This window comes from Myotis nattereri (assembly GCF_964212035.1).
Source record: "Myotis nattereri genome assembly, chromosome: 14".
Lineage (NCBI taxonomy): Eukaryota > Metazoa > Chordata > Mammalia > Chiroptera > Vespertilionidae > Myotis > Myotis nattereri.
In genome coordinates this window covers 27,201,720-27,225,869 of record NC_138089.1, presented here as the reverse complement: position 1 = coordinate 27,225,869, position 24,150 = coordinate 27,201,720, and the positions used below count along the sequence as shown (strand labels likewise).

Sequence of the window (24,150 nt, the reverse complement as noted above, 5' to 3'; positions counted from 1 at the left end):
TTATTGATTTTTTACAGAAAGGAAGGGAGAGAGATAGAGAGTTAGAAACATCGATGAGAGAGAAACATCGATCAGCTGCCTCCTGCACATCTCCTACTGGGGATGTGCCCGCAACCCAGGTACATGCCCTTGACCAGAATCAAACCTGGGACCCTTCAGTCCGCAAGCCGATGCTCTATCCACTGAGCCAAACAGGTTTCGGCTATTGTTCTTTTTTTTCTGGTCTATTGGAAGCAAAGCTGAAAGGAAAGTTTAGTAGATAATAAGACGAAGAGTCTTCTCTTGGGATTCTAAAGCTACTTAATTTTTAGAACTAAATTTAAATGATTTCCCAATGATGTTTCATATATTCAAGGCCCCAAAGAGGTAGCTATATATATTTTTTAAATCTATAACATTAGTCATATGAAAGAAAAATCCTGCTGGGATGGAGATACGCTGAAATGGGCAAGGTAAAACTCAAATTTTGAAATTGGGATATTTCACAATTTGAAGAACAGCAGCATACTTTGCAGTTTAAAGGAAAGTGTTTTCATAGTAAATAGAAATCCAATAGAAAGAGAACTAGGCATTTATTTGACATGCTAGACATTGGATCTCAAGGAGCACTTGGTCTTGGTTTATAGGGGAGATAAAGCCACATCTATAATAATAAAAGCACAATCTGAGGGAAGCCGGTGCTGGCAGAAGGAAGGCCTACTCTTGCACGAATTTCATGCATCGGGCCTCTAGTGTCATTATAACAGGCTTTATAAATGTCATAACAGTGGTGGCACCCAGGTCAAGTGATCAGTCTTCTGAGGGTGGTGTCATTAGTCCCATTTTTCAAAGATGGAGAACTAGATCAGAGGGATTAAAGTAATATGCCTAAACTCGCATGGCTAGTCTGTGACAGAACCAAGATTGGAACCTGCCTCTGGCCAACTCTTGGCCCCCAGGATTGGATATTTTAAATATTTTTATATTTTAGGTTCCTTTTGTCCTGAGTAATCAGTGGATGCCTGAAACCCTAGTACTGAATGCTATAATACAATATGTTTTCCTTTTTGTACATATGATAAAGTTTAATGTATAAATTAGACACAGTAAGAGATTAACAACAATAACCCATAATAAAAGAGAGCGATTAAAATAATATACTGATTTAAAAGTTATATGAATGTGGGCTCCTCTCTCTCTCTCTCATAACTGATCTAATAGGCAAGACAGCTGCTAAGTGACTGACGTGCAAAAAGGCCTGGACAAAGGGATAATTCACTTCAGGGGTGGGACAGAGCAGGATGGTTTGAGATTTCATCACATCACTCAGAATAGCGTGCAACTTAAAACTTATGAATTCTTTGTTTCTGGAATTTTACATTTAATATTTTTGGGCTGCAATTGACTGTGGGTAACTGAAACCACAGAAAGCGAAACCAAAGATAAGCGGGGCTACTGTTGTAGTTTTTGCAGTTTACCCTCAATTATAAGCCCTTCAAGAACAGAGACCATATCTTATTCATATTTTAGGTTCCTTTTGTCCTGAGTAATCAGTGGATGCCTGAAACCCTAGTACTGAATGCTATAATACAGTATGTTTTCAATATGCATACCCTTCACTTTCAGGCCAGTGAAGTGGTGCTTGGCACTCTGTCCATACTGTTTATTGGGTGTCGAGGGTCCCGAAGACAAGTAAACAGTCCCTGGAGACAAGAAAACTGTATCTGTGTTGGGTTTACTTCCAGATTTTTACCTCTGTTGCGACCCTGGGCTGGATGAATTTGTACCTGAGGCTTGTAGGTAAGGGCCAGGTGTGTGTGGGGGTATTGTTGATGTCTCTGCTTCTGGGGTCCTGCGGCATTCTCCTGTCAAAAAAGAAAAAATTCTAGGTGCTGCACTTTGTATAGTGTCTTCTGTCAATAGCCAAGTAGCACTTTTCAACTCTTCAAAATATTTTCACATGTACCGAGTGCACATAGTAGGCATTTAAACATTTTATAAGTGCGTATCGGACAGGTTACTCAGACTCTTCATTCGGGGTCATTTTGTAAGTGTGCATGTGTGAATGAAGACGGAGGGGGTGATTTTTCTCTTTTGTGAACAGTAGTGGGCCACATGCCGGATGAATAAGAGGAAAATTCTAGAAAGAGTCCATATGTTCTTTCTCTCTGTGGCCTTCCCAGTTTATTAAAATTGGCAGCTTAGCTCATTCAGTGTGGCTCAGTGGCTGAGCATTAACCTGTGAACCAGCAGATCACAGTTCGATTCCTGGTCAGGGCACGTGCCTGCTTTGCGGGCTCAATCTCCAGTGTGGGGGCTCAGTCTCCAGTGGGGGCATGCAGAAGGCAGCCGATCGGTGATTTTCTCTCATCATTGATGTTTCTCTCTCTCTCTCTCTCCCTCTCTTTCCCTCTTTTCCCCTCTTTACCACCCCCTTCCTCTCTGAAGTCAATTAAAAATATTTTTTAAAAAATTGGCAGCTCGTTCTTTAAATAATCATGATATTAAAACAGCAAACACGAAGTGGTGCTCTGTCAGAAGCTGATTGGGAGGTTCGCTTAAATAAGGGGGGCCGGTAAGTGTCTGTTTTGTGTGTCAGCCTTCCTAAGGGAAATATATTGTACCTTTTCGTGGTGGTTCCAGGCCAGACGAGAAGTGTTTTAGCCTGTGCTTTAAGCAGTTGTACCTATAGAGCGTCTATAAATAAAATATGGCCATTTGGTTTTTGCATCGAAGGGTAGACACCAGTAAGTGTGCAGGTTGCAGTGCTGTGTTTTCTCATCTTTCTCTCTCTTTCCAAACTTGTTTTACTGGGAAAATGGGGAAGAGGGCAGGAAGGATCATGTATTTGGATGGGGGGTAAATTGGCATTACTGCAGCCAGGATTGTAATTTTCTTCTTGGCAGCCTGTACCACAGGGCTGTTAGCACAGATATCCTATAGCAGTAATCTTTGAGTAATCAGAATTTCAAAGTACACTGATAGCCATTCAAAAATAATAGGATTATACCTGAAACTTCTATGGGTGGAGTGGTTAGACTCCTTAACCCTTGAGTGACCAGACTCACCTAGGACTCGAGTCAACCAGGAATTACAGGTTTTTTTTTTGTTTTTGTTTTTTACTTTTATTAAAGAAGAGAAAAGCCAGATCCCTGTACGTAGCAGACAGCTCAGTATTCTCCCCAAAGAAACATAGAACTTTGTTATGTTAAGACCTCCCACTGTTATTGTTACTGTTGTTAATTCAAACCATCCGGAAAATGAGCAAAACAATATTCTTCATGTCTATTGTTATGAGAAAAATGTCTCTTTCTAGTCTACTCTCTCTCTCTTTTTTTGTCCTGGGAAGTACAGTTCTAACTCCCCACATCACTTCAGTAAGAAAAATCAAAGAAAAACTACCATAAACTCAGCAGAAACAGCCCTCTCTAGATAATAATTACCACTGTTTACTATGTAAAATATGAAGTTCCGTCTTGAGATCACAAATGAAACTAGCAGCCCATGGTTGGGTGGAGATGAGGAGCGAAAGGGAAGGGAGGAATTATCCATAACCCCAGAATTTTAGAGCCGCGTTAGGTTCCGTAGTGGCTGAAGACAGAGCATGCTGTTTAGGAAGCGGACATGTGGTGGGCTCAGCAGAAGAGGTGGTTTGGGGAAGTATGTGAGTCAGTGCGGTATATTTTGTGTGAAGTCAGCAGAGCAAATCCACCAGCATGAGACCCTGTTTTTAATGCAATCTTTACAGTGTGCTTTGTTTCATGTGTATTATGGGTAAGTAGTTAATGTGATTTTTGAACATTTGACATCTTCTAGGGCAGTGATGTCAAACCTTTTGAGCTCGGCATTTTGAAAAACCCTAACTTAACTCTGGTGCCGTGTCACATATAGAAATTTTTTGATATTTGCAACCATAGTAAAACAAAGAGTTATATTTTTGATATTTATTTTATATATTTAAATGCCATTTAACAAAGAAAAATCAACCAAAAAAATGAGTTCACGTGTCACCTCTGACATGCGTGCCATAGGTTCGCCATCACTGTTCTAGGGCAAGTGATGCTAAATTTAAATTGGCATGCATTATAATCATAATTTTACAGTTAAGAGAAAGAAAAGAAGGTGTGTGTAGATTCCTTCACAGATCCACAGCTGTCTTTAGTTACTCTCCCCTCCTCAGGATGGACCGATGGGGAATGCGGCAGTAGCATTCCTGGACTCTCCTTTTGGCAATCCACATACCGTCTAAGTCTAAGGAAACTGCTAACTGCCCAAAAGATGAACTTTGTTCCCGCCTTTTAATAGATGTTGTGTTTGTTTGAAGTTCTGTTGGGATGGGCAAACCTCTAGCTTCTCATGGAATAACGAGAAAACCCTATCATCTTTGGGAAGAATGGCTGGAACAGTTGCCCACATTTATTATATGTACATTGTAGTTTATGGAACTGTGTAATAGCCATCGTCTCACTGGATCCTTGACAGCCCTTTGTGAGGTTTTATTATACCCATTGTGCAGATAAGGAAATCAAGGCTGGGACAGGTAGAATGCCTTGATTAGAATCATCACATAGCTGAGTGTGGGTCAGAGCTGGATAGGAACCGGACTTTTCTGAATCTGTATCTAGTGCTCTTGTTTCTGTTTTGTTTAAACTAGAAAGCTAGATTGCAGAGAATCAAAAAGTAGGCTTGTCATTTTCTCAGCTTCCGATTCTACCTTCTCTCTCCTCCTCTGCTGCCCCACTCCTGGCTTTACCGGTAGATGCCATGTTCCCCTACAGCCCTTTCTTTTTGGTCCCTAATCCCTAGACCCTCTTTTCTTTTCCCCGAGGGCTCCATTCACTCATGGGTGTGTGGTGTATTGTTACTGGAGCCACCACAGTCAGCTATTCGCTGGGAGCCTGGAATGTCGTCTGTCCTCTAAGCCTGGCTAGAAAACTAGTTCTTCTGCAGAGCTCACCAACCTGTCACCGTCCGGGTTGCCTTCTCACTGCCCTAGACTTGATTCAGAGCTTGGCATCTGACCCCTGGTGGCTTTCCTCTGTTCCAGATTCGAGAATGCTGCCTTCTCATTTGTCAACAAATCTTTGACCTACCAGGTGCCAGGCATTGTGCTAAGTTCTGGGGAAACGATTAGGAAAACTGGAAGGGAGATGGATATTAATCAGAGGAGCACACATGTGACATTACAGCTGCCTACGGCCTCTGAAGGGAGGAGGTGCATGGTGCTGTGCAAGTGTCACTAAAAATTCGCCATCACCAGCCTTAGCCGGATGGACACACACACTGGAAATCCTACCCTGCCCCTCCAGTAATGCTGTGTCCTTTCCAGGACCCCTCACAGCCCGACCCACTGGGGATAAACAGGAAATCCCGGTTTGTACATTCGGTCTTAGTACAGACAAGCACTGGCAGTCTAGGTAGTTTAAGAAGAGAGACTGAGGATGGGGGAGTTTATTTGCCCTTTCCCTATAAAGCAAGACTGAAATTGTGCAAATTCAAATGATCTGCTTCCCAGGGTCACTTCCCAGTGGGACAGAAGTTGAGCTGTTTCTTAGGTTGCCTCATATCGCCCCCTAGTCCTGCCCAGGAGTAACTCAGTGGGATGCAGGTTAACTGGGAGGTGTGGAAGGCAGATGCCCTACTACATTCAGTTCGGAAGCGCCCCCCAACCCCCATCTCCACCCGGTCGCATTGGTTCTAAACCAGTAGGGGAGGAGCATGTGTGAAGTTATGTGGGGAGCTATTTTCAAACTGTACTCCTGAATGCAGTCTTTTCCTGGGTGTAATTTCGAAAATACATCTTACTGGGCCCCACCTCAGATTTACTAAATCAACCTGCAGATATGGGGCCTGGGTGGCCATGGCTCTTAAAGCCTCCTGGATGATTCTAATTCATGGCCAGGGGTGAAAACTGCTCTTCTAGTGGCCCAAGGAGGCATCAGTGAAAACATCGGAAGGATGACTGATAAGGCTATGTTGGCAAATCCATCCTTGGAAAAATGGAATTATTCTGAAAACAATTTGATGGTATTGACCATCATTTGCTTGAATCAAATATTTGCAACAAATACCATTTTATTCTACTTTATACTACTAAATATAGTTGGCTGGGTGAAAAAAATCTGAAGCTGGTCTTCCCTCATTGAGGTTTTAGGTCAGTAATTAATCTAGGAAACCTTAAATGCCTGCTGCTATAGGCACTGGGCATATGCAAAGGAAAATAAGGCATGGATCTAATGTCAAAGAGACCCCAGAGTGGTGGGGCAGATGGATTTTAAACATTTTAGGGTAAACTTCTAATATTAACATTGCAAATGATCTGTTTTCCATAGCCAGTTGAGTTACTTTTTACAAGTCCAGTATAAAACTTGCCCCTTGCAAGTTAGTAATCATTGTAGACTTAAAAAAACTCTTCTTATTTTTATTTATTTTAAATATATTTTTATTGATATCAGAAAGGGAGGGAGAGAGAGAGAGAGAGAGGGAGAGGGAGAGGGAGAGGGAGAGAGAGAGAGAGAGAGAGAGAGAGAGAGAGAGATGAGAGCAAATTGTTGATCAGCTGCCTCCTGCATGCCCCCCCACTGGGGATTGAGCCCACAACCTTGGGCATGTATATCCTGATGGGGAATTGAACCGACCTCCTGGTTCATGGGTTGATGCTCAACCACTGAGCCACACCGGCCAGACCTCTTCTTATTTTTAGTTAAAAGTAAGACCCTGGGTAGAGTGGAAAATCCCAGCTTCGGATCCCAGATCTACCACTCTTTGTGTCAGTTTGGACAAGCTACTTAGCCTGATAATGTTTCCTCATCAATAAAATGGTGATGGTACCTGATAGCATTGTAGTGAAGGATGAAAAAGGAACACGATATGTGAAAGAACCTAGCACTATCCCATGTACCATGCCCAACATGTTGTAATTGTCCTTTGCCTTTCTATCCCTTCAACTTCAGGGAGAAAAGAACATTTTGAGACAATAAGAAATTGACCCCATGAACCGTATCAGCCACGGATTGATTATATTGCTAAGGAGAAAAACTCTAATAATGGTTTGCTCTGACCAGGGTTTCTTGACAATGGCATTATTGCATTTTGGTCCAAGACAGTCTTTGTTGGGGGGGCCAGGGGGGGGCTGACTTGTGTATTGTAGCACGTTTGGCAGCATCCCTGGCCTTCACCCACTAGATGCCAGTAGCAACCTCAAGTTGTGACAACCAGGCATTGCCAACTGTTCATTTCCCAGTGGGTGGAAGCAAAGTTGTTTTGATTGAGAGGCACTGGCCCCTAGACCCTTACCGCTCTGTTCTGTATGGTGAATCCTTCCCCTCTGCCTCTTACAAGAGTTTTTACTATTGGTCAGAGAAGTGCGAAGTGCATACACGGTGTGGCTGTTCCATAGTTATCAGAGTAGTGGGAATGGCAAAGGCAGAAAAGTGTTGGCGAGGATGTGGAGCAACCTGAAATCCCATACTCTGCTGGCAGGAGTATAAATTGGTACAACTGCATTGGAAAACTATTAGGCAGTATCTGCTTAAGCTGAACATGTGCATACTCTGTGACCCAACGTATCCACTCCTAAGTATGTATGCAACAGAAATGTAGTCATATGCTCACAAAGACATGTACTAAATCTTTGTTGCAGCAGTATTGATCATCACCCCCAAATAGAAACTATCTAAATGCCCATCAATAGTAGAATGAAATATGCTCTATTTGAGAATGGATTACTATACAGCAATGAAAATGAATGATTTATGAAGCTACACAGAAAAATAAGGATAACACAAACATGACGTCGCCTGAAAGAATCCAGTTACAGAAGAGTACATGGCATATTATTCTATTTACATAAAGTGGCTAGAAAGCAATCTATGCTCTTAAAGGTTAGGATAGTCGTTACCTTCTGGGGCAGTTACTGGAAGAGGGCACCAGGTAGGGGAGGCATTGAAACTCTCTGTTAATATAATAGGTGTGCTGTGTGTTTTCTGGACTGGATCTTAACTGGTTGAAAGGGTGATTCTGGAGGTAGAAAAATCCTGCGTAATGAAGTACGGTGAAGTCAAATTGAACTGTTAATTGAAGACTGGGTCAAACATCAGGACTATTAGTGGCCTCAGCCCTTCAAATGTTAAATATTTAGGACTTTTTCTCCATTGGGGTCCTTCTCTTTTTACCATGGAAGTTAGTTCTAGCCAAACTTGCAGGAATACATCTGTGGATAATTATAATTTGTGAGAATATGAATATCGGAATATTTTACTTGTGAGGGTTTTTTTGAATGGGATTACTGAATCCAAGTTGTTTTTAGTAATGAAAACCACTAAAATATTAAGTTCTGTTTGCAAGAAAACAGTTGTGCTAAGCATTGTTTAGTACTAGTGTTTTCCAAGAGATTTCTTTTCTTGGGAATGCTAATTGATTAAATTCTCTCCAGAATGACTTATTTAAAACATGGGTCTTGGTATGCACTTTAAAATACTATTTATATCTTAAATGCATGTTAATAAAGCAGATTTCCCCACTCAGTCATTTGATATCAATTGAATTGGTTTTGTTACTATTTTATTTTAATTTTTGAAAAGTTTAGTGAGGGCGTCAACTGTTTTTTAAAAGGTATTTGCTGTAACTTTTATTAACTAAAGCTAGAGGCCTGATGCACGAAATTGTGCAAGGGGTTCGGCCCTTGCAGCCCCTCACAGCCCCAGCTGACCCTCATAGCCCCTAACAGGCCCTCGCAGCCCCTAGCAGCCCCAGCTTCGTCTGGAAGGTCGTCTGGATGGTCATTCTGCTGTTCGGTCTAATTAGCATATTAGCTCTTTATTATATAGGGCTAGAGGCCCGGTGCATGAAATTCGTGCATGGGTAAGGTCCCTAGGCCTGGCTGGCAATCAGGGCCGATCAGGGCCTTCCTTTGTTCTGCACTGCCCTCTGGTGGTCAGCGCATGTCATAGTGAGCGGTCAAACTCCCAAGGGAACACTTTGCATATTAACCTTTTATCTATATAGAAGATAGGCTATTGTGTTTGAAATGTATTGTACATCAGGTGAGAGTGACCCATATATGCAGTTTGCTTTCTCAACATTGTCTTTGCATTTTAAAATTCACCCCTAGAGGGTGCTGTTGTATTGAAAGTCTAAATCTTTGAGTATTTTAAAAACACACATATATTTGTACTAAAATCCCACTGTATTACAGTAAATGATCTAGTAACTACTTAATAGAAGTTGACAGTGTTTTAACTTAGAAGTGGTACTATTATATAAACAATAAAAGTCAAGACATATGCTTAATGGTATTTGCTTTTGTGAAAATTTGACAAAGTACTGTAAATTTTTCATTGTCATTTCAGTGTGAACAACTCCAAGTTAGAGAAATAAGCAGTATTTTATGATATATTTAGGAAATCCTTTCTTTGAAAGAAAATGTAATTACATAGGTAACTTAATAATATCAGGTCCACATCATTGATACTTGAGGCACTTGAAAAATTGTTTTGGCATCTTCTGTTATTCAACAGCTATGTTGTTGAAGACCTACCGCATTCAAAACAGTCTTTATAATCTGGTGGGGAGAGATACATACATTACCTTATAATCTGTTTTAAGAATGAAGGGCCGTATAAACCTAAAACAGTGGAATAAAGAGATTGATCCTAGCTAATGGGGTTCTTGGAGAAGGTAGGGTTTTAACTAGGCCCTTAGGTAGAGGCCACAGAACTTTGCATTCTTAACAATACAGGGTGGGCTAAAAGTAGGTTTACAATTGTTTATATGGAAAATAACACAATAATTATTAAATAAACTCTTGTTTCCTGTACTCACAACTGTAAACCTACCTTTGCCCCACCTTCTCTTTCGTATTTAGAAGAGAAGGAAGTTTGCTTTTCACTTAAACTAATCCTTTTCTGTGCTCTCCTTCTCACAACCTTGTCTTACTAATTAAGATATTAGATAAAAAAAAAGTACAAGTCTTTGACCAATAAAGTGTTTTACGAGCATCATCGTTATTTTGTTACAGTTCACATTATACTGAGGAATGCACCTGTAATTGGCGGTGCAATAGATTCTAGAGTTGTTTTTATACATCCAGCTTCTTATTTAACTGAATGTTTAAATCAAGGTATAGTAAAACTTATTTTCTTCCTTCTGTAAGGTTTGTTTTATTATTCACATGTCAGGTTAAAGCGATTTAAAAAAAAATAACAGGTGGTAAGGAGGAAAAAGACTTGTAAAATGAAATAATTAGCTAAATATCTAGGTTATATAGAATCATGGGAAGAGGAGAGCAGTTGAATCCAATAGATGAACCAAATAGTGCAGTAGGATTATTTATATGTCCCAGGGACTTGGAGGAGGTTATTGTTAGACTTAACATTAAAACATTCCCTTCAGCCCTGGCCGGTTTGGCTCAGTGGATAGAGCATCGGCCTGCGGACTGAAGGGTCCCAGGTTCGATTCCGGTCAAGGGCATGTACCTTGGTTGCGGGCAACATCCCCAGTAGGGGGTGTGCAGGAAGCAGCTGATCGAGGTTTCTGTCTCTCTCTCATCGATGTTTCTAACTCTCTATCCCTCTCCCTTCCTCTCTGTAAAAAAATCAATAAAATATATTTTAAAAAACACAAAAAAAACCCAACATTCCCTTCACTGGAAGTGCTCTAATGAAAGCATTTTAAAAAGTGTTTGGAGAGTGACTTTGATCATTTGGCTTTTGTTGTTAAGTAACTTTTAGTTGTGGTGATTCTATTCTAAATTAATAGTTGACTGTCCAAACATGTCAAACGCCCAGCCAGCGGGCCGCATGCCTCCTTTAAATAAATGAGGCATGCAGCCCACCGGCTGGAAGTTTGACATGCTTGGAATTTAACCCAGTGATTAGTCTGGACTCTCTTCTGTCATTATTTCACAAAGATGCTGAGACCCTGCCATAATGAACACTTATGGAGCACTTACTGTATACTGTGGGGAGCTTTATACCAAGAACTGAAGCTTCGTTTTCCTTCCCTCCAGAAACTTACGGTCTAATTGGGGGAATTGCTACTAATACATGAAATAATTAGTAAACAATAGAAGACAGAAAGTATGTGCATACATATATCTGTGTGCGCTGAAAGTTTAAAGTACAGAGAGTTTCTCCCTGTAGACTATTCTTTAGGACAGATACCTCAGCATAAACATCCTCGAATTTTATAAAGGTCTAAATAAATGTTTGGAATTTTATTATCTCTTTAAAAATATGTTTTTTTGATTTCAGAGAGGAAGGGAGAGGGGGAGAGAGACAGAAACATCAACGAGGAGAGAGAATTGTTGATCAGCTGCCTCCTGCATGTCCCCTACTGGGGATTGAGCCTACAACCTGGGCATATGCCCTGACCGGTAATCAAACTGTGACTTCTTGGTTCATGGGCTGATGCTCACCCACTGAGCCATGTCTGCTGGGCTAGAATTTTATTATCTTTAGTTGTTACGTCTAAGTCAAAAGGACATATGATATTTAAACATAAGATACACATGGTCCATTGTTTATGTCTTACCAGGGCGTATTTTCTCATTATCTGTCTGCTTTTTAAAAAATGGGGAACTTCCTTCACCCTCACCTTGATCATAAAGGTAAATCTTTATGTGATCTTTATAGGTAAATTAGAAATACAGAAAAATGTAAAAAATGCCCATGACTCACATATAATATTAACATTTTGGTACTTTCTGCAGTCTTTCTAATACATATGTACACTTTTTTCTATATATGTAAATATACTCATAAATATATAAGTAAAACCCGGCTGGCATACTCATTTGGTATCCAGTTTCACCCCAAAATGTTCTTTGCTTTATGTTTTAAATATCTGATAATTCAGATTTCTCCATTCTTAAAAAATAGATCTTGTGACCTGACTTTTTAAAGATAAAATTTAGCGCCATCCTTCTGATTTACTTAACAGCAGTCCTGTTAGCACGTTAATTATGAATACATTAGCCTATGAATGAACTTGAGAAGCACTGACACTTCCTAGTATTCGGATTTTTAAAATGAATGCATGGATTGTAACCTGAAGAGCAGTCAGAATCTAGATGAGCATTTCTCAAGTGTGAGAACTTGCGGTCCCCAAAAGATGTGGACAGAATTCAGTTTGAGAAACATCCCATTAGATAATCCAGTGTGTGTTGGGAGTAGGGGAGGGTTGGGTGGGAGTGGAGACTTTGCCTTTGACAAGTTTTAATCAGGTATTTATTGATGGCCTACTGTGTGCTAGGCTTATGCCAGACTGACCTTGGAAACGTGAAGAAGGCATAGTCCTTGCTCTGAAAGCCTGGATTTGTTTAGGCTAGAAGCACATATGTGGGGGACAGTGTGCTAGCACAGAGCAGGAGTGAGGAGAGGAAGATTGGGGGTGCCCCAGGACAAGAGAGGTGTATGCCAAGTCTTGAGGGAAGAATGGGTGTTTGCCTGGTGCAGGTTGCAGCGGGTGTTTACCAGGTGCAGGGTCCGCCTGTTGTAGGTAGCAGGCCTCCAGCACAGAGCTTCTCAGGCTATCTGGGTGGATGACCAGGTGCCCCCTGCCCCACTTCATTGCAGATTGATATTTTTGTAAAGTTCAATGAAACTCACTAAGTAGGACTATGAAAAAAATAACAACCCTTAGTTTTTAAAATTAATATTTAGGAGACATAAAATTACTCTGTCAAATTGCTATAAAAATTTTGAAGTGTTCACTGTCTCTTTGTACCTCGCTTTTGTGGATAGTGGCAGCCAGTTCTTGAACACCCGTGTGGATCATGCTCAGCACCGCACTAGTATCCCAGATCAGTGGGAAAGACAGGCTAGGAGCTGGGAATTTTACCACAGGTCATTGACACGTCAAGGTATACCCTGGGACTGTGTCCATACAGATAATTATCACTTGGAGGCTGAGAACCACATTGGAAGTGATACTGAGTCATGAAAGGGAAGTTACTAAATATTTTACTCTATCTTTACCATAGTATTATTTGAATCTGGTTAAATCACAATATTTTAAAAAGAACACTTTCCTTCTTAAAATAAGTATGTAAAGAAATATTTTAAGGCAGGTAAGTTTTCCCCTCCCAGATTAAAAGCAATGGCTCTCAACCTTGGCTGCACATTAGAATCACCTGGGACTCTTTTTTTTTTTTTTAAATCCTCACCCAAGGATATGTTTATTGATGTTTAGAAAGAGAGAGAGAGAGAGAGAGAGAGAGAGAGAGAGAGAGAGAGAGAGAGAGAGAGAGAAGAAGAAGAAGAAGAAGAAGAAGAAGAAGAAGAAGAAGAAGAAGAAGAAGAAGAAGGGGGAGGGGGAGGGGGAGAGGGAGGGGGAGGGGGAGGGGGAGGGGGACCCGCAATCATTTGGTCTACAGGACAACGCTCCAACCAACTGATCTACCCAGCTGGGGCTCACCTGGGACTCTTTAAAAAAGACTCTGGCACTGGGTCTCACCCCCTCAGATTAGTTTGGGGGGCAAGCTCAGCATCAGGCTTTTTAACAGCTCTGTGCTGATTCCAGTGTGCAGCCAACTTCCATAGTGGATATGCTAATGGCGCCTAATGTTTTCTGATTGAGAACTTATGTCAGAGAACATATAGCACAGTGATTGTACTCCAAAGCTATTAGTTGAGTTTGATACTTAAAGAGAGTAAGACTATTATATAAGTGCAATAATCTTATGTACATTAGATGCTGTAGGGGTTTCTTACAATTCTCCCAACCAAGTACCATTAAGTATTTTAATGACAGTTGATGGTATATATATCTTTCAATATAGCTAATTTAGTATCTAGCATTCGTAAATATGCAGTGTAGCATTAATAAATATTCTTATAAATCAAAGCTTATAGAATCTTGATTTTTCTGTTGCCTACTTCACCAGCTGCTGTCCCAGTGACTACTATTGCAGCACTGATGGCTGCTGTATTTGGGTGCTACATTAATGTCCAGATCAGAATTGATTAGAACAGCTTGCCAAGAACGGGCCTGTTACCCCAAATGCAATTATTGTTGAATTTTTAACATATAACCCCTTGAAATGATACATTCAAATCTTATTTTAGAGCAAAATTTCAGGTCTTATATAGCATATTCCTTGATATTTTCTAAATCTCCAAGTAGCATAATGACAATATCGAAACATTTCCTATGGTGAATTATTAGTCTGTGGTGCCAAAACCTGGCTGCAATCTGCAAAAATTCCCCCTCCCTCCACACACACATTTTACTAGTGTGTTCTTCATGTGCTGAAGACTTCTGAACATTCAGCGATTCATTCAGTGAACAACTTTTGGGCACCTCCTTGCTGTGCTAGGTATTGGAGATGCAAATTTAAAGCCTCAAGTCTAGTCCTTCCAATAAGGAACATGGCATCATGCTGCTAGCCTGTAATATGCAGATGGAACAGCTTTCTTCCTCTCTCACCCCCCCTCCCGCCCCCCTCTCCATTCGTGAAGGTTTTAATATTAGGGGAAGAAAACACGCTAAAAGTCGTCATTTACTCCCTCTGAGCCTCAGAGGGAAAAAGGTGATACTGTCCCTGTCATGTCCGCATGAGTTCTGAGGATAATGAGAGAAATGTTATGCAGCATTAACAGCACACATTTAGATATGCAGATAAAGTGTGAATGGACATTCTAAAACAATTTTAAAATGGAAAGAAAAGCCGTGCAAAATATCTGTGGTATACGCACCAAAGCAAAACACAGTGGGCTTATGAAACCCAGAAGAGAAAGTTACGCTAGGGTTAAATTCCGTGCAAGTTTGCTTCCATGATGGAGACTTTTTTTTTTTTTTTAACTTTTTACTCAGCTCCCGAAAAAGAAACTTCCTGGGTTTTCTCTTTCCTCCTACGGTTTCCAAGAGGCAGGGCTGCTTCCTGTCATGAGCAGCTCCGCTGCGGGGGCCCCTGCGTACAGACTCTCCACCTCCTCTTTCTCTTTCTTTCAAACACTTAATACATTTAGAGGCTGATCTTGTGCAGAAAATATCCCTGACATTTGCAGAGCCCGGGGGACCCGGTGCGCAGGCGCGGGGCGCGCTCCCGCCGGGAAGAGGAAGCGCGTTTACATACGAGTCATACCGCGCATAGCCAGCATGTCAGCGCAGTGAGCTTGCAGCGGGCTGCGGGACGCCGGCGGGCGGGCTTTGTCCTAGGAAATGTGCGCCGCGCTTGTCGCCCTCACCCCTTTTTCACTTCGCAGAAAGACCTTGTAAAGACTTCCGAAACGATTTCTAAATGCTCGATTGAGGATACAAACCATTGACCGTCCACAGCTAAACCCTTCTTGCGTGTGTGTCTTTTTTTTTTTTTTTTTTAAACTTTTACATACTTTGTTTTGATCGTTTGAGGCCGGGCCTCCGTCTTTGTGAAGTTTAAGAGAAGAGCCAGGAGCTACTCAGCAATCCTTGATTTTTGAAACGTACTCTTTTTTGGGGCACCAAGCACAAAGAGCTGGTTTTCCGTGCTAGCCCAATAAATGCTATTTATGAAGATGGACCTGTTGAACTACCAGTACCTGGACAAGATGAACAACAATATCGGCATTCTGTGCTATGAAGGTAGAGATTCTGTTCTGGAACTCGCTCTCCTATTGCTTTTATGAAGGCCACTCCTCCCTCCTGTAGGGTTCCGAAGGCCTTCTGTGCTTTTTGTTCTCCTTCTTGGGACTTCTGGGGTGCTTTGAAAGGCGAGAAGTTATTCCGTACTGTTTTCAGTTTTCGAAGTTTGTTGTTAGTAACTTGGCCTTCAGAGGTACAGTGGGGAAGACTGGGGGTGGGGAGAGGGGAGACACCAACTACAAAAAGTTTGCTTTATGCCCGCTGGCAACATATACTAACTCTCCACATTTTTAATTCTTTATAATGTATTTTATTTCTGTTGGTGTTTTCTTTAGGGGAAGAACTTTCAGAACCCAAGTAAAAAATGTGTTGTGTTTTTGGTGGTGGTTTTTGCATTGATGTTTGTTTTAAACATACACCATCTGTAGTATCTGTGTTGTATTACAGCAGCGCTTTGGGTTTTCATGTAGAGAGGAACAGAAAAGTTACAGTGAGTTTTTGTTTTCCGGACCCATTGTCCCAAACAATGAAGGATTTTTCTATTCAGTTTGGGGGACTGGAAGGGCACCCATGTCACAGAGCGAAGACTGGCTCTCTTTGTCTGATTTCCCATTTCCTGTACAGCTCGGGAGAGTTCTGACATTGAAGGATGTTCCCTCCACACTCTGGTCCCTTGTGGAAGTGATTGCACAACACGCTAACCAGAAAGCTAAAAAAAAAAGAAAGAAAAAGGCAAAAAATAAGCTCTGAATTCGTGTTGTTTATTACCACTTCCTAAACCGTGAGCTGTGTCCCTACTGTGTTGTATTGTTTCAAGCTGTCTCTGTGGGTAGTAAGCAGAGAAAAAGTGATTTCTTAATCTGTTGGAACATTATCTACGTGCAGTTTGAAAAAGTGGTAATGGCCTGGGTTTGAGTGCCCAGAGGTGCCTTTGGGGAGGGAGGGGGAGCGGGGAGGGGAGTGTTTTTTGTTATAAGAAGGAGACATGTCCCTTCTGATTCAGCAAGAGCTGTTTCCATGTTTTCTCTTGAAAAAAAGAAAACATTGAGGAGCCTTGGGAGGGTGAGCCAATCCACGAGTATTTTTCATGTAAAAAATCTCAGGGCTGTTGCCTGGTCAGTTGATAGTTTATCCTTCCCCCTTCAAGGGGGGAAAATCTCATTCATGCCTTTTTTTCTTCTTCTTTCAACTCTATGGATAAGGGTTTCAAACTTGTGTTGTTTTTTTTTGATTGTTTGTTTAAAGGTGTTTTTCCCTCTCCCCTCCTACTTGGTCCACTAATGAGAATTTTGATGAATTGCTTTCTTTGAATCTGCTGCTATAAGTATCCTCTTACTTCTGAGGTCACCCATTTAAAAGGCAGATTTCTTCAGAATAGTCTCAACAGCAAGTGATTGGGTTTGTTTCCTGTGAAATTAACTTACTGCAGTTTTTAAACTTTTTTTTTTTTTTTTTTTTTTTAGTGAACAAGAAATGAAAAACTTTTAAGGCCATTTCTGTTCATCACTGAGTAATACGATAGTTTCAAAACAAACTATAATGATCCGTGTCAGAGAGGAATACAAAGATTGTGAGGAAATTGACACCACATTAATTTTTTATGTCTCCAGTTGGTGGTGGTGAGGAAAAGCTTGTGGGGAGCCTCTCCAGGTTGATTTGTTGCTCGGGAGTGTTTAAAATACATGCGTAGTCTCCCAGCCTCCCTCCCAGTTTGTGAGGAAGAAAACTTTGATTTTGAAAGGCAAGTAGATAATGTGCAGTGATATGCTATAGTCTGTTTGGTTTAAACATCTGCTGCTATTTTCCTTATTATGAAAGTTAACATTATTCTAACACCAAAATAAATACACAGGATATGAAGAAAAGCACAGCAAAATTTGAGTGGTGTTTATAGTGGGTTGTTTATGTCCTCGTGGTTTTCTCATTGTAAACACTGCACACATCTGCTCTGAACTCAAAAGGGTGTTTTGAAGATGGGCATAAATCTTGGATGGAAATTTTTTGGTAAGAAAAGTTGGAGCAGTTATTGTGCCTTTAAATCCAACACTTTGAGAATATTTGTACTAAGCATATCAGCTCAGCAGCATTCCAGGGAAGTTATTTGGAAAATGGAATGTACAGTTGGTAGACAGCATTTGACTTCACTTAGAGCACAGGCAGGGTTCACGTCTTTTCAGGATCAGGGGCACATTCTCTGAATTTTTAGTTTAAGCACTAAGATGTTGATGGTTATTCTTACTCTCTAGGTTAGTTATACCATATTCCTTAGTTTTGTATTACACACTCTGCACCATCTTTCTTTAACTTCTCTAGCAACGTATACACAAATGGGCCTTTTTTTAGCCAGTTATAGCATACAATGTCTTTCTGAAATCCCAGACTGAGAGCGGAATCCGCATGGCTGAGATGTGGACTCTGCGAGGCGACTGCTCGCTGGCACCTGCCTCTCACCATAGTCCTCCAGAAGTGTCATTGAAAAGAGAATAAAATAAAAAATTAACCACAGGTGATAGTTTTGGGGTGGGGGCCCGTTGGGGTAGGAGGAGAAAATTGGCCAAGGGCAGAAATAATCTAAGTCTGACTAATTTCTGGAAACTAATGGCTTTCATTGGTGATGAGCAAATGCGCAGAACTCTGCTTGTGTTAATGTGTCTGTTGGAAAACCTCCTGGTTTATTGCTGCAATCCTCAACAGTTAACCCGTTCATCGTTCATCACCTCACGGAATGTTCACATTATACCCAGTTACATCCAGTCTTGCCTCCACCTCCATGAACAGGTTCTAATCCAACCCCAGCCTTCCTTCTTTCCCTGCTGCACTCTCCATCCTGAGGCGAGGGAAAGCCTGATGAAGGCAGGGAGGGCTTTGTGTTGGTCACTGTGAATCTCTCAGTCCTGGCCCGGTGCCTGCTACTCTCCGCAAGTGGCTGACTCAAAAAGTCAACGACATCTTCCCAATAGCGGTTGTCATCCCTACTGTGTAATTTGGCACTTGGCTATATGCGCTCCTGCATTCTTTAATTTTCTCATCATTTGCAGAGCTATACAAGGCCTTGACATCACTTAATACATTTGCCTTGTTTTTGCCAAGGAAGCGGAGGCCCAGTGAGGTAAATTGTCCGTTCACGTTTATTCAGAAAGTTTGTAGCAGAGTTGAATTGCGCCGAGATCCCGGCCTGTGGTTTTGACTATTCCACAGTTATTCCATGTCTTGTTTCCTTCATCGTTTGCTCTTTGATGTTGGAGAGCACACTCTGCCCCAGGGCCCATCACGGTCCCGGCCTGGGGATGTGCTGGATCACAAGGCGCAGTCGAGCCTGTTCTGGACTCTTCATTGCTCTGAAGCCATTGCTGGTCTAGGTTTCCAGGCTGTTGGCTGTTCAGGGAAGAAGCCGGTAATGGGAACTCTGGGTGACCAGCCTTGTTGACATTTTGCTTGCCTTGCTGCACTGCCGCTTGTGTTTGCTTTACCTTTTTCTGATTGTGCAGAGAAGGCCCTGTGAAATATCAGTTCGCAAAGAGTATCTCCCCGAGGGAGCAGGGAGCTGGTGAGACCATGGACTTCTCTCAAGATGGCTGATGGTTATATTTACATAATTACTTGGTGCTGAAAACCTAGGTCCTAATAAATGTGCTCATGGCTGGCTGTGGCTTTAAGCTGCTGTTAGTGATACTTTAATTATGGGTTAAGAGCCATTAGTGTGTAATTTGGTAGGAGAATTCTCCCCTTTTAATTTAATAGTGTGATTTATATTGGGAGAAAGTAAAAACAAATCACACATTGTGATCATCTGAAAGCTTAAGAAAAGAGTATTCTGAGCCCCTCACCTTTTAGAGTTGCTCGCTGTTTTAGAACATAATTATCACTTGTTTCATCACAGGCTACATTTAAATTAATTTTCTGGAATTGAAAGGAAAAACGCACACAAGAGTTGTTGAGTGAGCCAGACCCTGCTAGGGATGTGAGCAAGGCTGGGTGACGGTTTTGTTTTCTGCAGCCTAACCACCAGCAGTTACAATGGGGCCCTGGTTTCATTGTTCTTTGCCTCCTGAGCTCAGAGGCCTCAGGAAACTTAGGAGCTGGGGGTTCTACGAAGGTGAGAAGGCCACAGAGCCCAGCCATTTTGTACCAGCCTCTGGTCCCCTGCCCTGTGTATCAGGTGACCAGCTCTTGCCAGGGGTATGTTCCAAGGTAGAACATCTGCAACTATTTTGCTGTGGAAATTCATTTTACTTTAGCTTTTTGTTTGTGGGAGAGAGGGAGGAGAGAGGGAAAGAGGGAGGGAGAGGGGGAGTGGAGAGGGAGAGAGACTGGGGAGGAGCCTGATGAGTAAAACAGGCCCAGGTGAGCCCAGGAGAGCTCCTGAGAGAGATCTGGCCAGTTTGCATTTCTTCTAATTACAGTGTGTGAAGGGAAGGGGTGATTATACCCTCCTTCCCTCCAGCTCCCCACCCTTGTTTCTCTGTCTTCTCCTGGAATGATTGTTTTACTTGGCTGTTTATCTTCTGGAGCCTGCACATGGCTTTGTTTGGGAAGGCAGATTTCTTTTCCTTCCTCCTTCCCTTCCCTATTGTCTGCATGGCCTTCTTCTCCTAGGGAGCTTAGGTTTGTTGCTGTGAAGATTTAAAAACACACAACACAACAAAAAAACATGCCATAAGATAAAAGGAAATTCCCTCTGGGATTGTGAGGATGTTGCAGAAATTAGATCCAGATTTAGCACTTCTGCATGTATACAAGTATATAAAACCAGTCTTACCAGGGATTGCTTCTGGCTCTGTTTTATCTCCATATATGTTAACATTTATTCAGGGACTGTTTATTTTGAGTGGTATCTATGTATTGGATATTGAGTTCATTCGAACTACTTTCTAATCTTGCTCAGCAGCATCAGTTTGTCCTGCAAAATAGTCTCTCTCCCTTTTCTTTTTTTTAATGAACTTAGGTATTACGCCCCTGCCCCCCATGGACTTTTAGTTTTAACACTTTTAACACTTCAGCCGTGGACATTTAATTTTAAAACCAGAGTCTGGAAATGATTTTACTTTCTCCATTTGTTCCCTCCCTCTCCCTCCCTCTCTCCCGCTCCCTACCTCCCTCTCTCTTCTTCCCTCTCTCCCTCCCTCCTTCCCTCCCTCCCTCTTCCTTCCTTCTCTTTCCCTCCCTTTCCCTTTCTCTCCCTCCCTCCTCCCTCTTTCTCTTTCTCTCTTTACCTTCCTGAATATTGCATGTTCTAAGCTCTAAGGAGGTATTTCCATCACTTTGCTTTATCTTGCCCTTTCTGCATATAAAAAAGTAATAACGCTGTAGATTGTTTTAATTTCAGAATATTGTATACAGGGTGTGTTTTCATCCTAACTATGTGAATCCCTACTCATTGGAAGAATGTTTATTTACCCTTAATAAAATAGGAAACCCATTCTTAAAGTTCTCCCTCATTTGTTACTATTTATATGATCTTTTGGAACTCTTAGCATTTCACCCATTTGTTTGCAAAGAAGTCTGGAAACATAACAAAGTGGAATATATTTAGTAAGTGACCAGAGGAAACTCACTACTGTCCTTTTGTCACCCAGTCTCCATTTTCATAAGCGTCTGTGGGATGCCTACACTCTGCTAAGGAATGTGTTAGGTCTTGGGATTGATCTTTGTCTGTCACCTCTGACTCTGTCTCTTTGTCCTTCTCAATAGTTTCTAATACGGAATATATCATATATACATGAATGTGCATGAAACGTGTAATTTATAGTTAAAAGATAAACCCAATCACAATTTCTCCCAACCTAAGAGGTCATCACAAGCATAATTTGTTTTTAAAAAATATTTGACTACATATGTGTGCAATTCTAAACAAATTCACTTAGTTATGTGTGCTCTCCCCCTCCCCCCCTTATATAATTAGAATGACCCTGTAAATCTTCTGTTGTGTCTTTGTTTATGAGGTCTTTGCAAGCAGTGGACATGTCTGAAGAGGCTGTTGTTTCCATGTGATACCAGCTTATCTTAGAGTCTGGGGAATCTTGGCTGAGGGATACATGTGGATGTCCCAACCTTCCTCTTACCTGCTGCTGCGCTGTTTAGCCTTGGTGACACTTTGGTCTGCGCTTTTTTTTTTTTTTTTTTCCACTTAGTATTTTGTTTGTGCTTTTCACCACCTGTTAAAGCCCTCCACCATCCATGCTGTAATGGAAGATTAGGTGTTAGAAAAATTCTGCACAGTTTTGGAGAGTGCAAAGTGGGGGGACACTTCTGGAGATACATAGCTATTTCATTAGGATCTGAACAGCGACTTTAGTTTTGCATTAATAAGCAATTTGCTTAAAGGCTGAGACTTGCTACAAGTCAGCTTTGTTGCAGTGCCAGGTTTCTTTGGATGTTAATCCAGGGACTTTTAGATACACAGAGAAAAAGCTTAAATTGTTCCAATATTGAAACAATACTCTACATTGTACAGAGATGGCTGTTAGAGAGCAACAAAGATCTGAAACAATAGTTTGCCTTATGCACCACCTAAAATTATGAATGAAAATGAATCATCCATATGTATTGCTTTTGATTTTTATTTTATATCTGTTTTGCATGAGAATAGTTGCCTGCTGATTCTTCTTGGCTAATGATTTGGTTTTAATAGAGTGAATTCCAGAATGTAATGGTTTGATGCAGATGCACTCTGCCAAGCAATTTAGCCAACTTGTTTACACCACCCCAAATCCAGCTGGACCGAGCCTACCCTTCTTCCCGATAACAGTTGAGGGAGAGATGAGTGCACATTTCTGGATGTTTTCTCTCCTTTGAAAACAAACACATCTTCCATTATGTGGCAGCACTATTAAAGTGACAAGGGATTAATTTTAAATTTTATTTTAATGTCAGCAGCTTTTTCCTGTACTCGTTTTCTCCCATTCTTACTCTGTGTGTCCTTTTAAACTATTGTTTTTCTGATGAGTAACTGATAAACGATTGGCTGACCCCACAGAGAACCCTGGTTTTATTTCCCTGCTGAAAAGCTGTAACCTCTTTGCCAATGCGTAAAGTCACCCATGAGAGTGATTTGGTAGCTTTTTAAAAGGAATATGTAATAGCAGCTGTATCAGGTTTTAAGTTCTATTGAGTAGAGGGTAAAAGGGATGGAAAATAGTAGTCATTCTTGGTATAAAACCTATGTAAAGTTTTCTCGCACTGCACTGCTGAATTCACAATCGGGAACAATTACCACCAGTTGCTGGAGACTATGATGGGGGCCCTTTTTTCTGTTAGAGGCTTTATACCAGTGATGGCAAACCTATGACACGCATGTCAGAGGTGACACGCGAACTCATTTTTTTGGTTGACTTTTCTTTGTTAAATGGCATTTAAATATATAAAATAAATATCAAAAATATAAGTCTTTGTTTTACTATGGTTGCAAATATCAAAAAATTTCTATATGTGACACGGCACCAGAGTTAAGTTAGGGTTTTTCAAAATGCTGACACGCCGAGCTCAAAAGGTTCGCCATCACTGCTCTATACCAACAAGAGATGGTTGATATTGGTCTGGGAAGGGGTGGGGTGAAGTAAGGTCCAGAACTAACAGTAGACATCAAACATTGCTCTTGGTGTTCCGTAACAAAAACACCACCAGGAAAAAAATGCATACAATACACATGCACATATGCATACTCTACTTGTCCAACCAAGAGAAGAACGTGCCTTCTTACAGAGCTGGAAGAATTCCTATATTTCATTTAAGAAGAAAATGGAGAAACAGAGTAATGGCCACATCTTTGTGACTTTCCCGCCTGCAAACTGTTCCGGATCCAACTCCATCCCTCTTTCCTTTCCCTTAGGATCAGAGAAAGACTACTTCTTCTATTGGCTCTCATGAGTCCCAACCCTTCTGGCCTCAGTGAGGGACCTATCAGTGATCTGTTTCTTTCCTAGTTTCCTCTTCTTCCTCCCTGGGGTCTTTCTCTTCATCACGTGCTCATGCACAAGTCTCTCCCACTTTCAAGACAAAAAACAAACCCATCCTTAAACCTTGTGCTCACCTTCAGCTATTAGACACGCTTCCTTGCCATCCAAGGAAGGAGAAGAAGAAGAAGATCGGCATGTTTCTACTTCCCTCCTGCCCATTCTCTTCTTGACCTACTCTCATCTGAGTTCTGCTCCCACAACTCCATGGAAATTGTTCTGGACAAGGTTCCTAAATGATATCCTAGTGCACATTCAATGGACACTTTTTAGTCCTCACCTTCGTTCATCTAGGTGCCATTTGGTGCTGACTCCTTAGGTTCCTTCTTACACCCCTTGACTCAAATACTTACTGAATACCCACTCCATGGGGAATGAGCTACGGATGAGCAACATTGACACGACCTTGATGGAGCTCCCGGTGGTGGGCAGGAGGACTTAGAGGAATGAGGCAGGTTGATCGACATAACTAACAGTCCATGGTTGCAGCTTGAGAACAGATTGGAAGGGAATAAGGAGAGGATGTAGAAATAGGGGAGGATGTGAACCTGTTGCTGTGGTTTAGGCCAGAGAGGGTGGTTACCCAAATGACGGTGGTGGTTTTGTGATAGGTCAGAAGTGGATAGATCTAGGAGACATTTGGAGAGAAAACTTT

General features: G+C 41.4%; 1 protein-coding gene across 3 annotated transcripts in view; it reads left to right on the top strand.

The window, feature by feature from the left end:
- Positions 1-24,150, top strand: part of VGLL4 (vestigial like family member 4) — a 145,363-nt gene that overhangs the window by 53,599 nt on the left and 67,614 nt on the right. Inside the window, exon 1 of one of the 3 annotated variants that reach the window (XM_081105642.1) lies at positions 15,063-15,543. The exons of the other annotated variants lie outside the window; for them this stretch is intronic. Within the exon in view, the coding sequence (XP_080961768.1) occupies positions 15,462-15,543 (82 nt within the window). The 5' untranslated portion in view covers positions 15,063-15,461. Of the gene's footprint in view, positions 1-15,062; positions 15,544-24,150 lie in introns of those variants that run through there. 3 annotated transcript variants of the gene reach the window in all.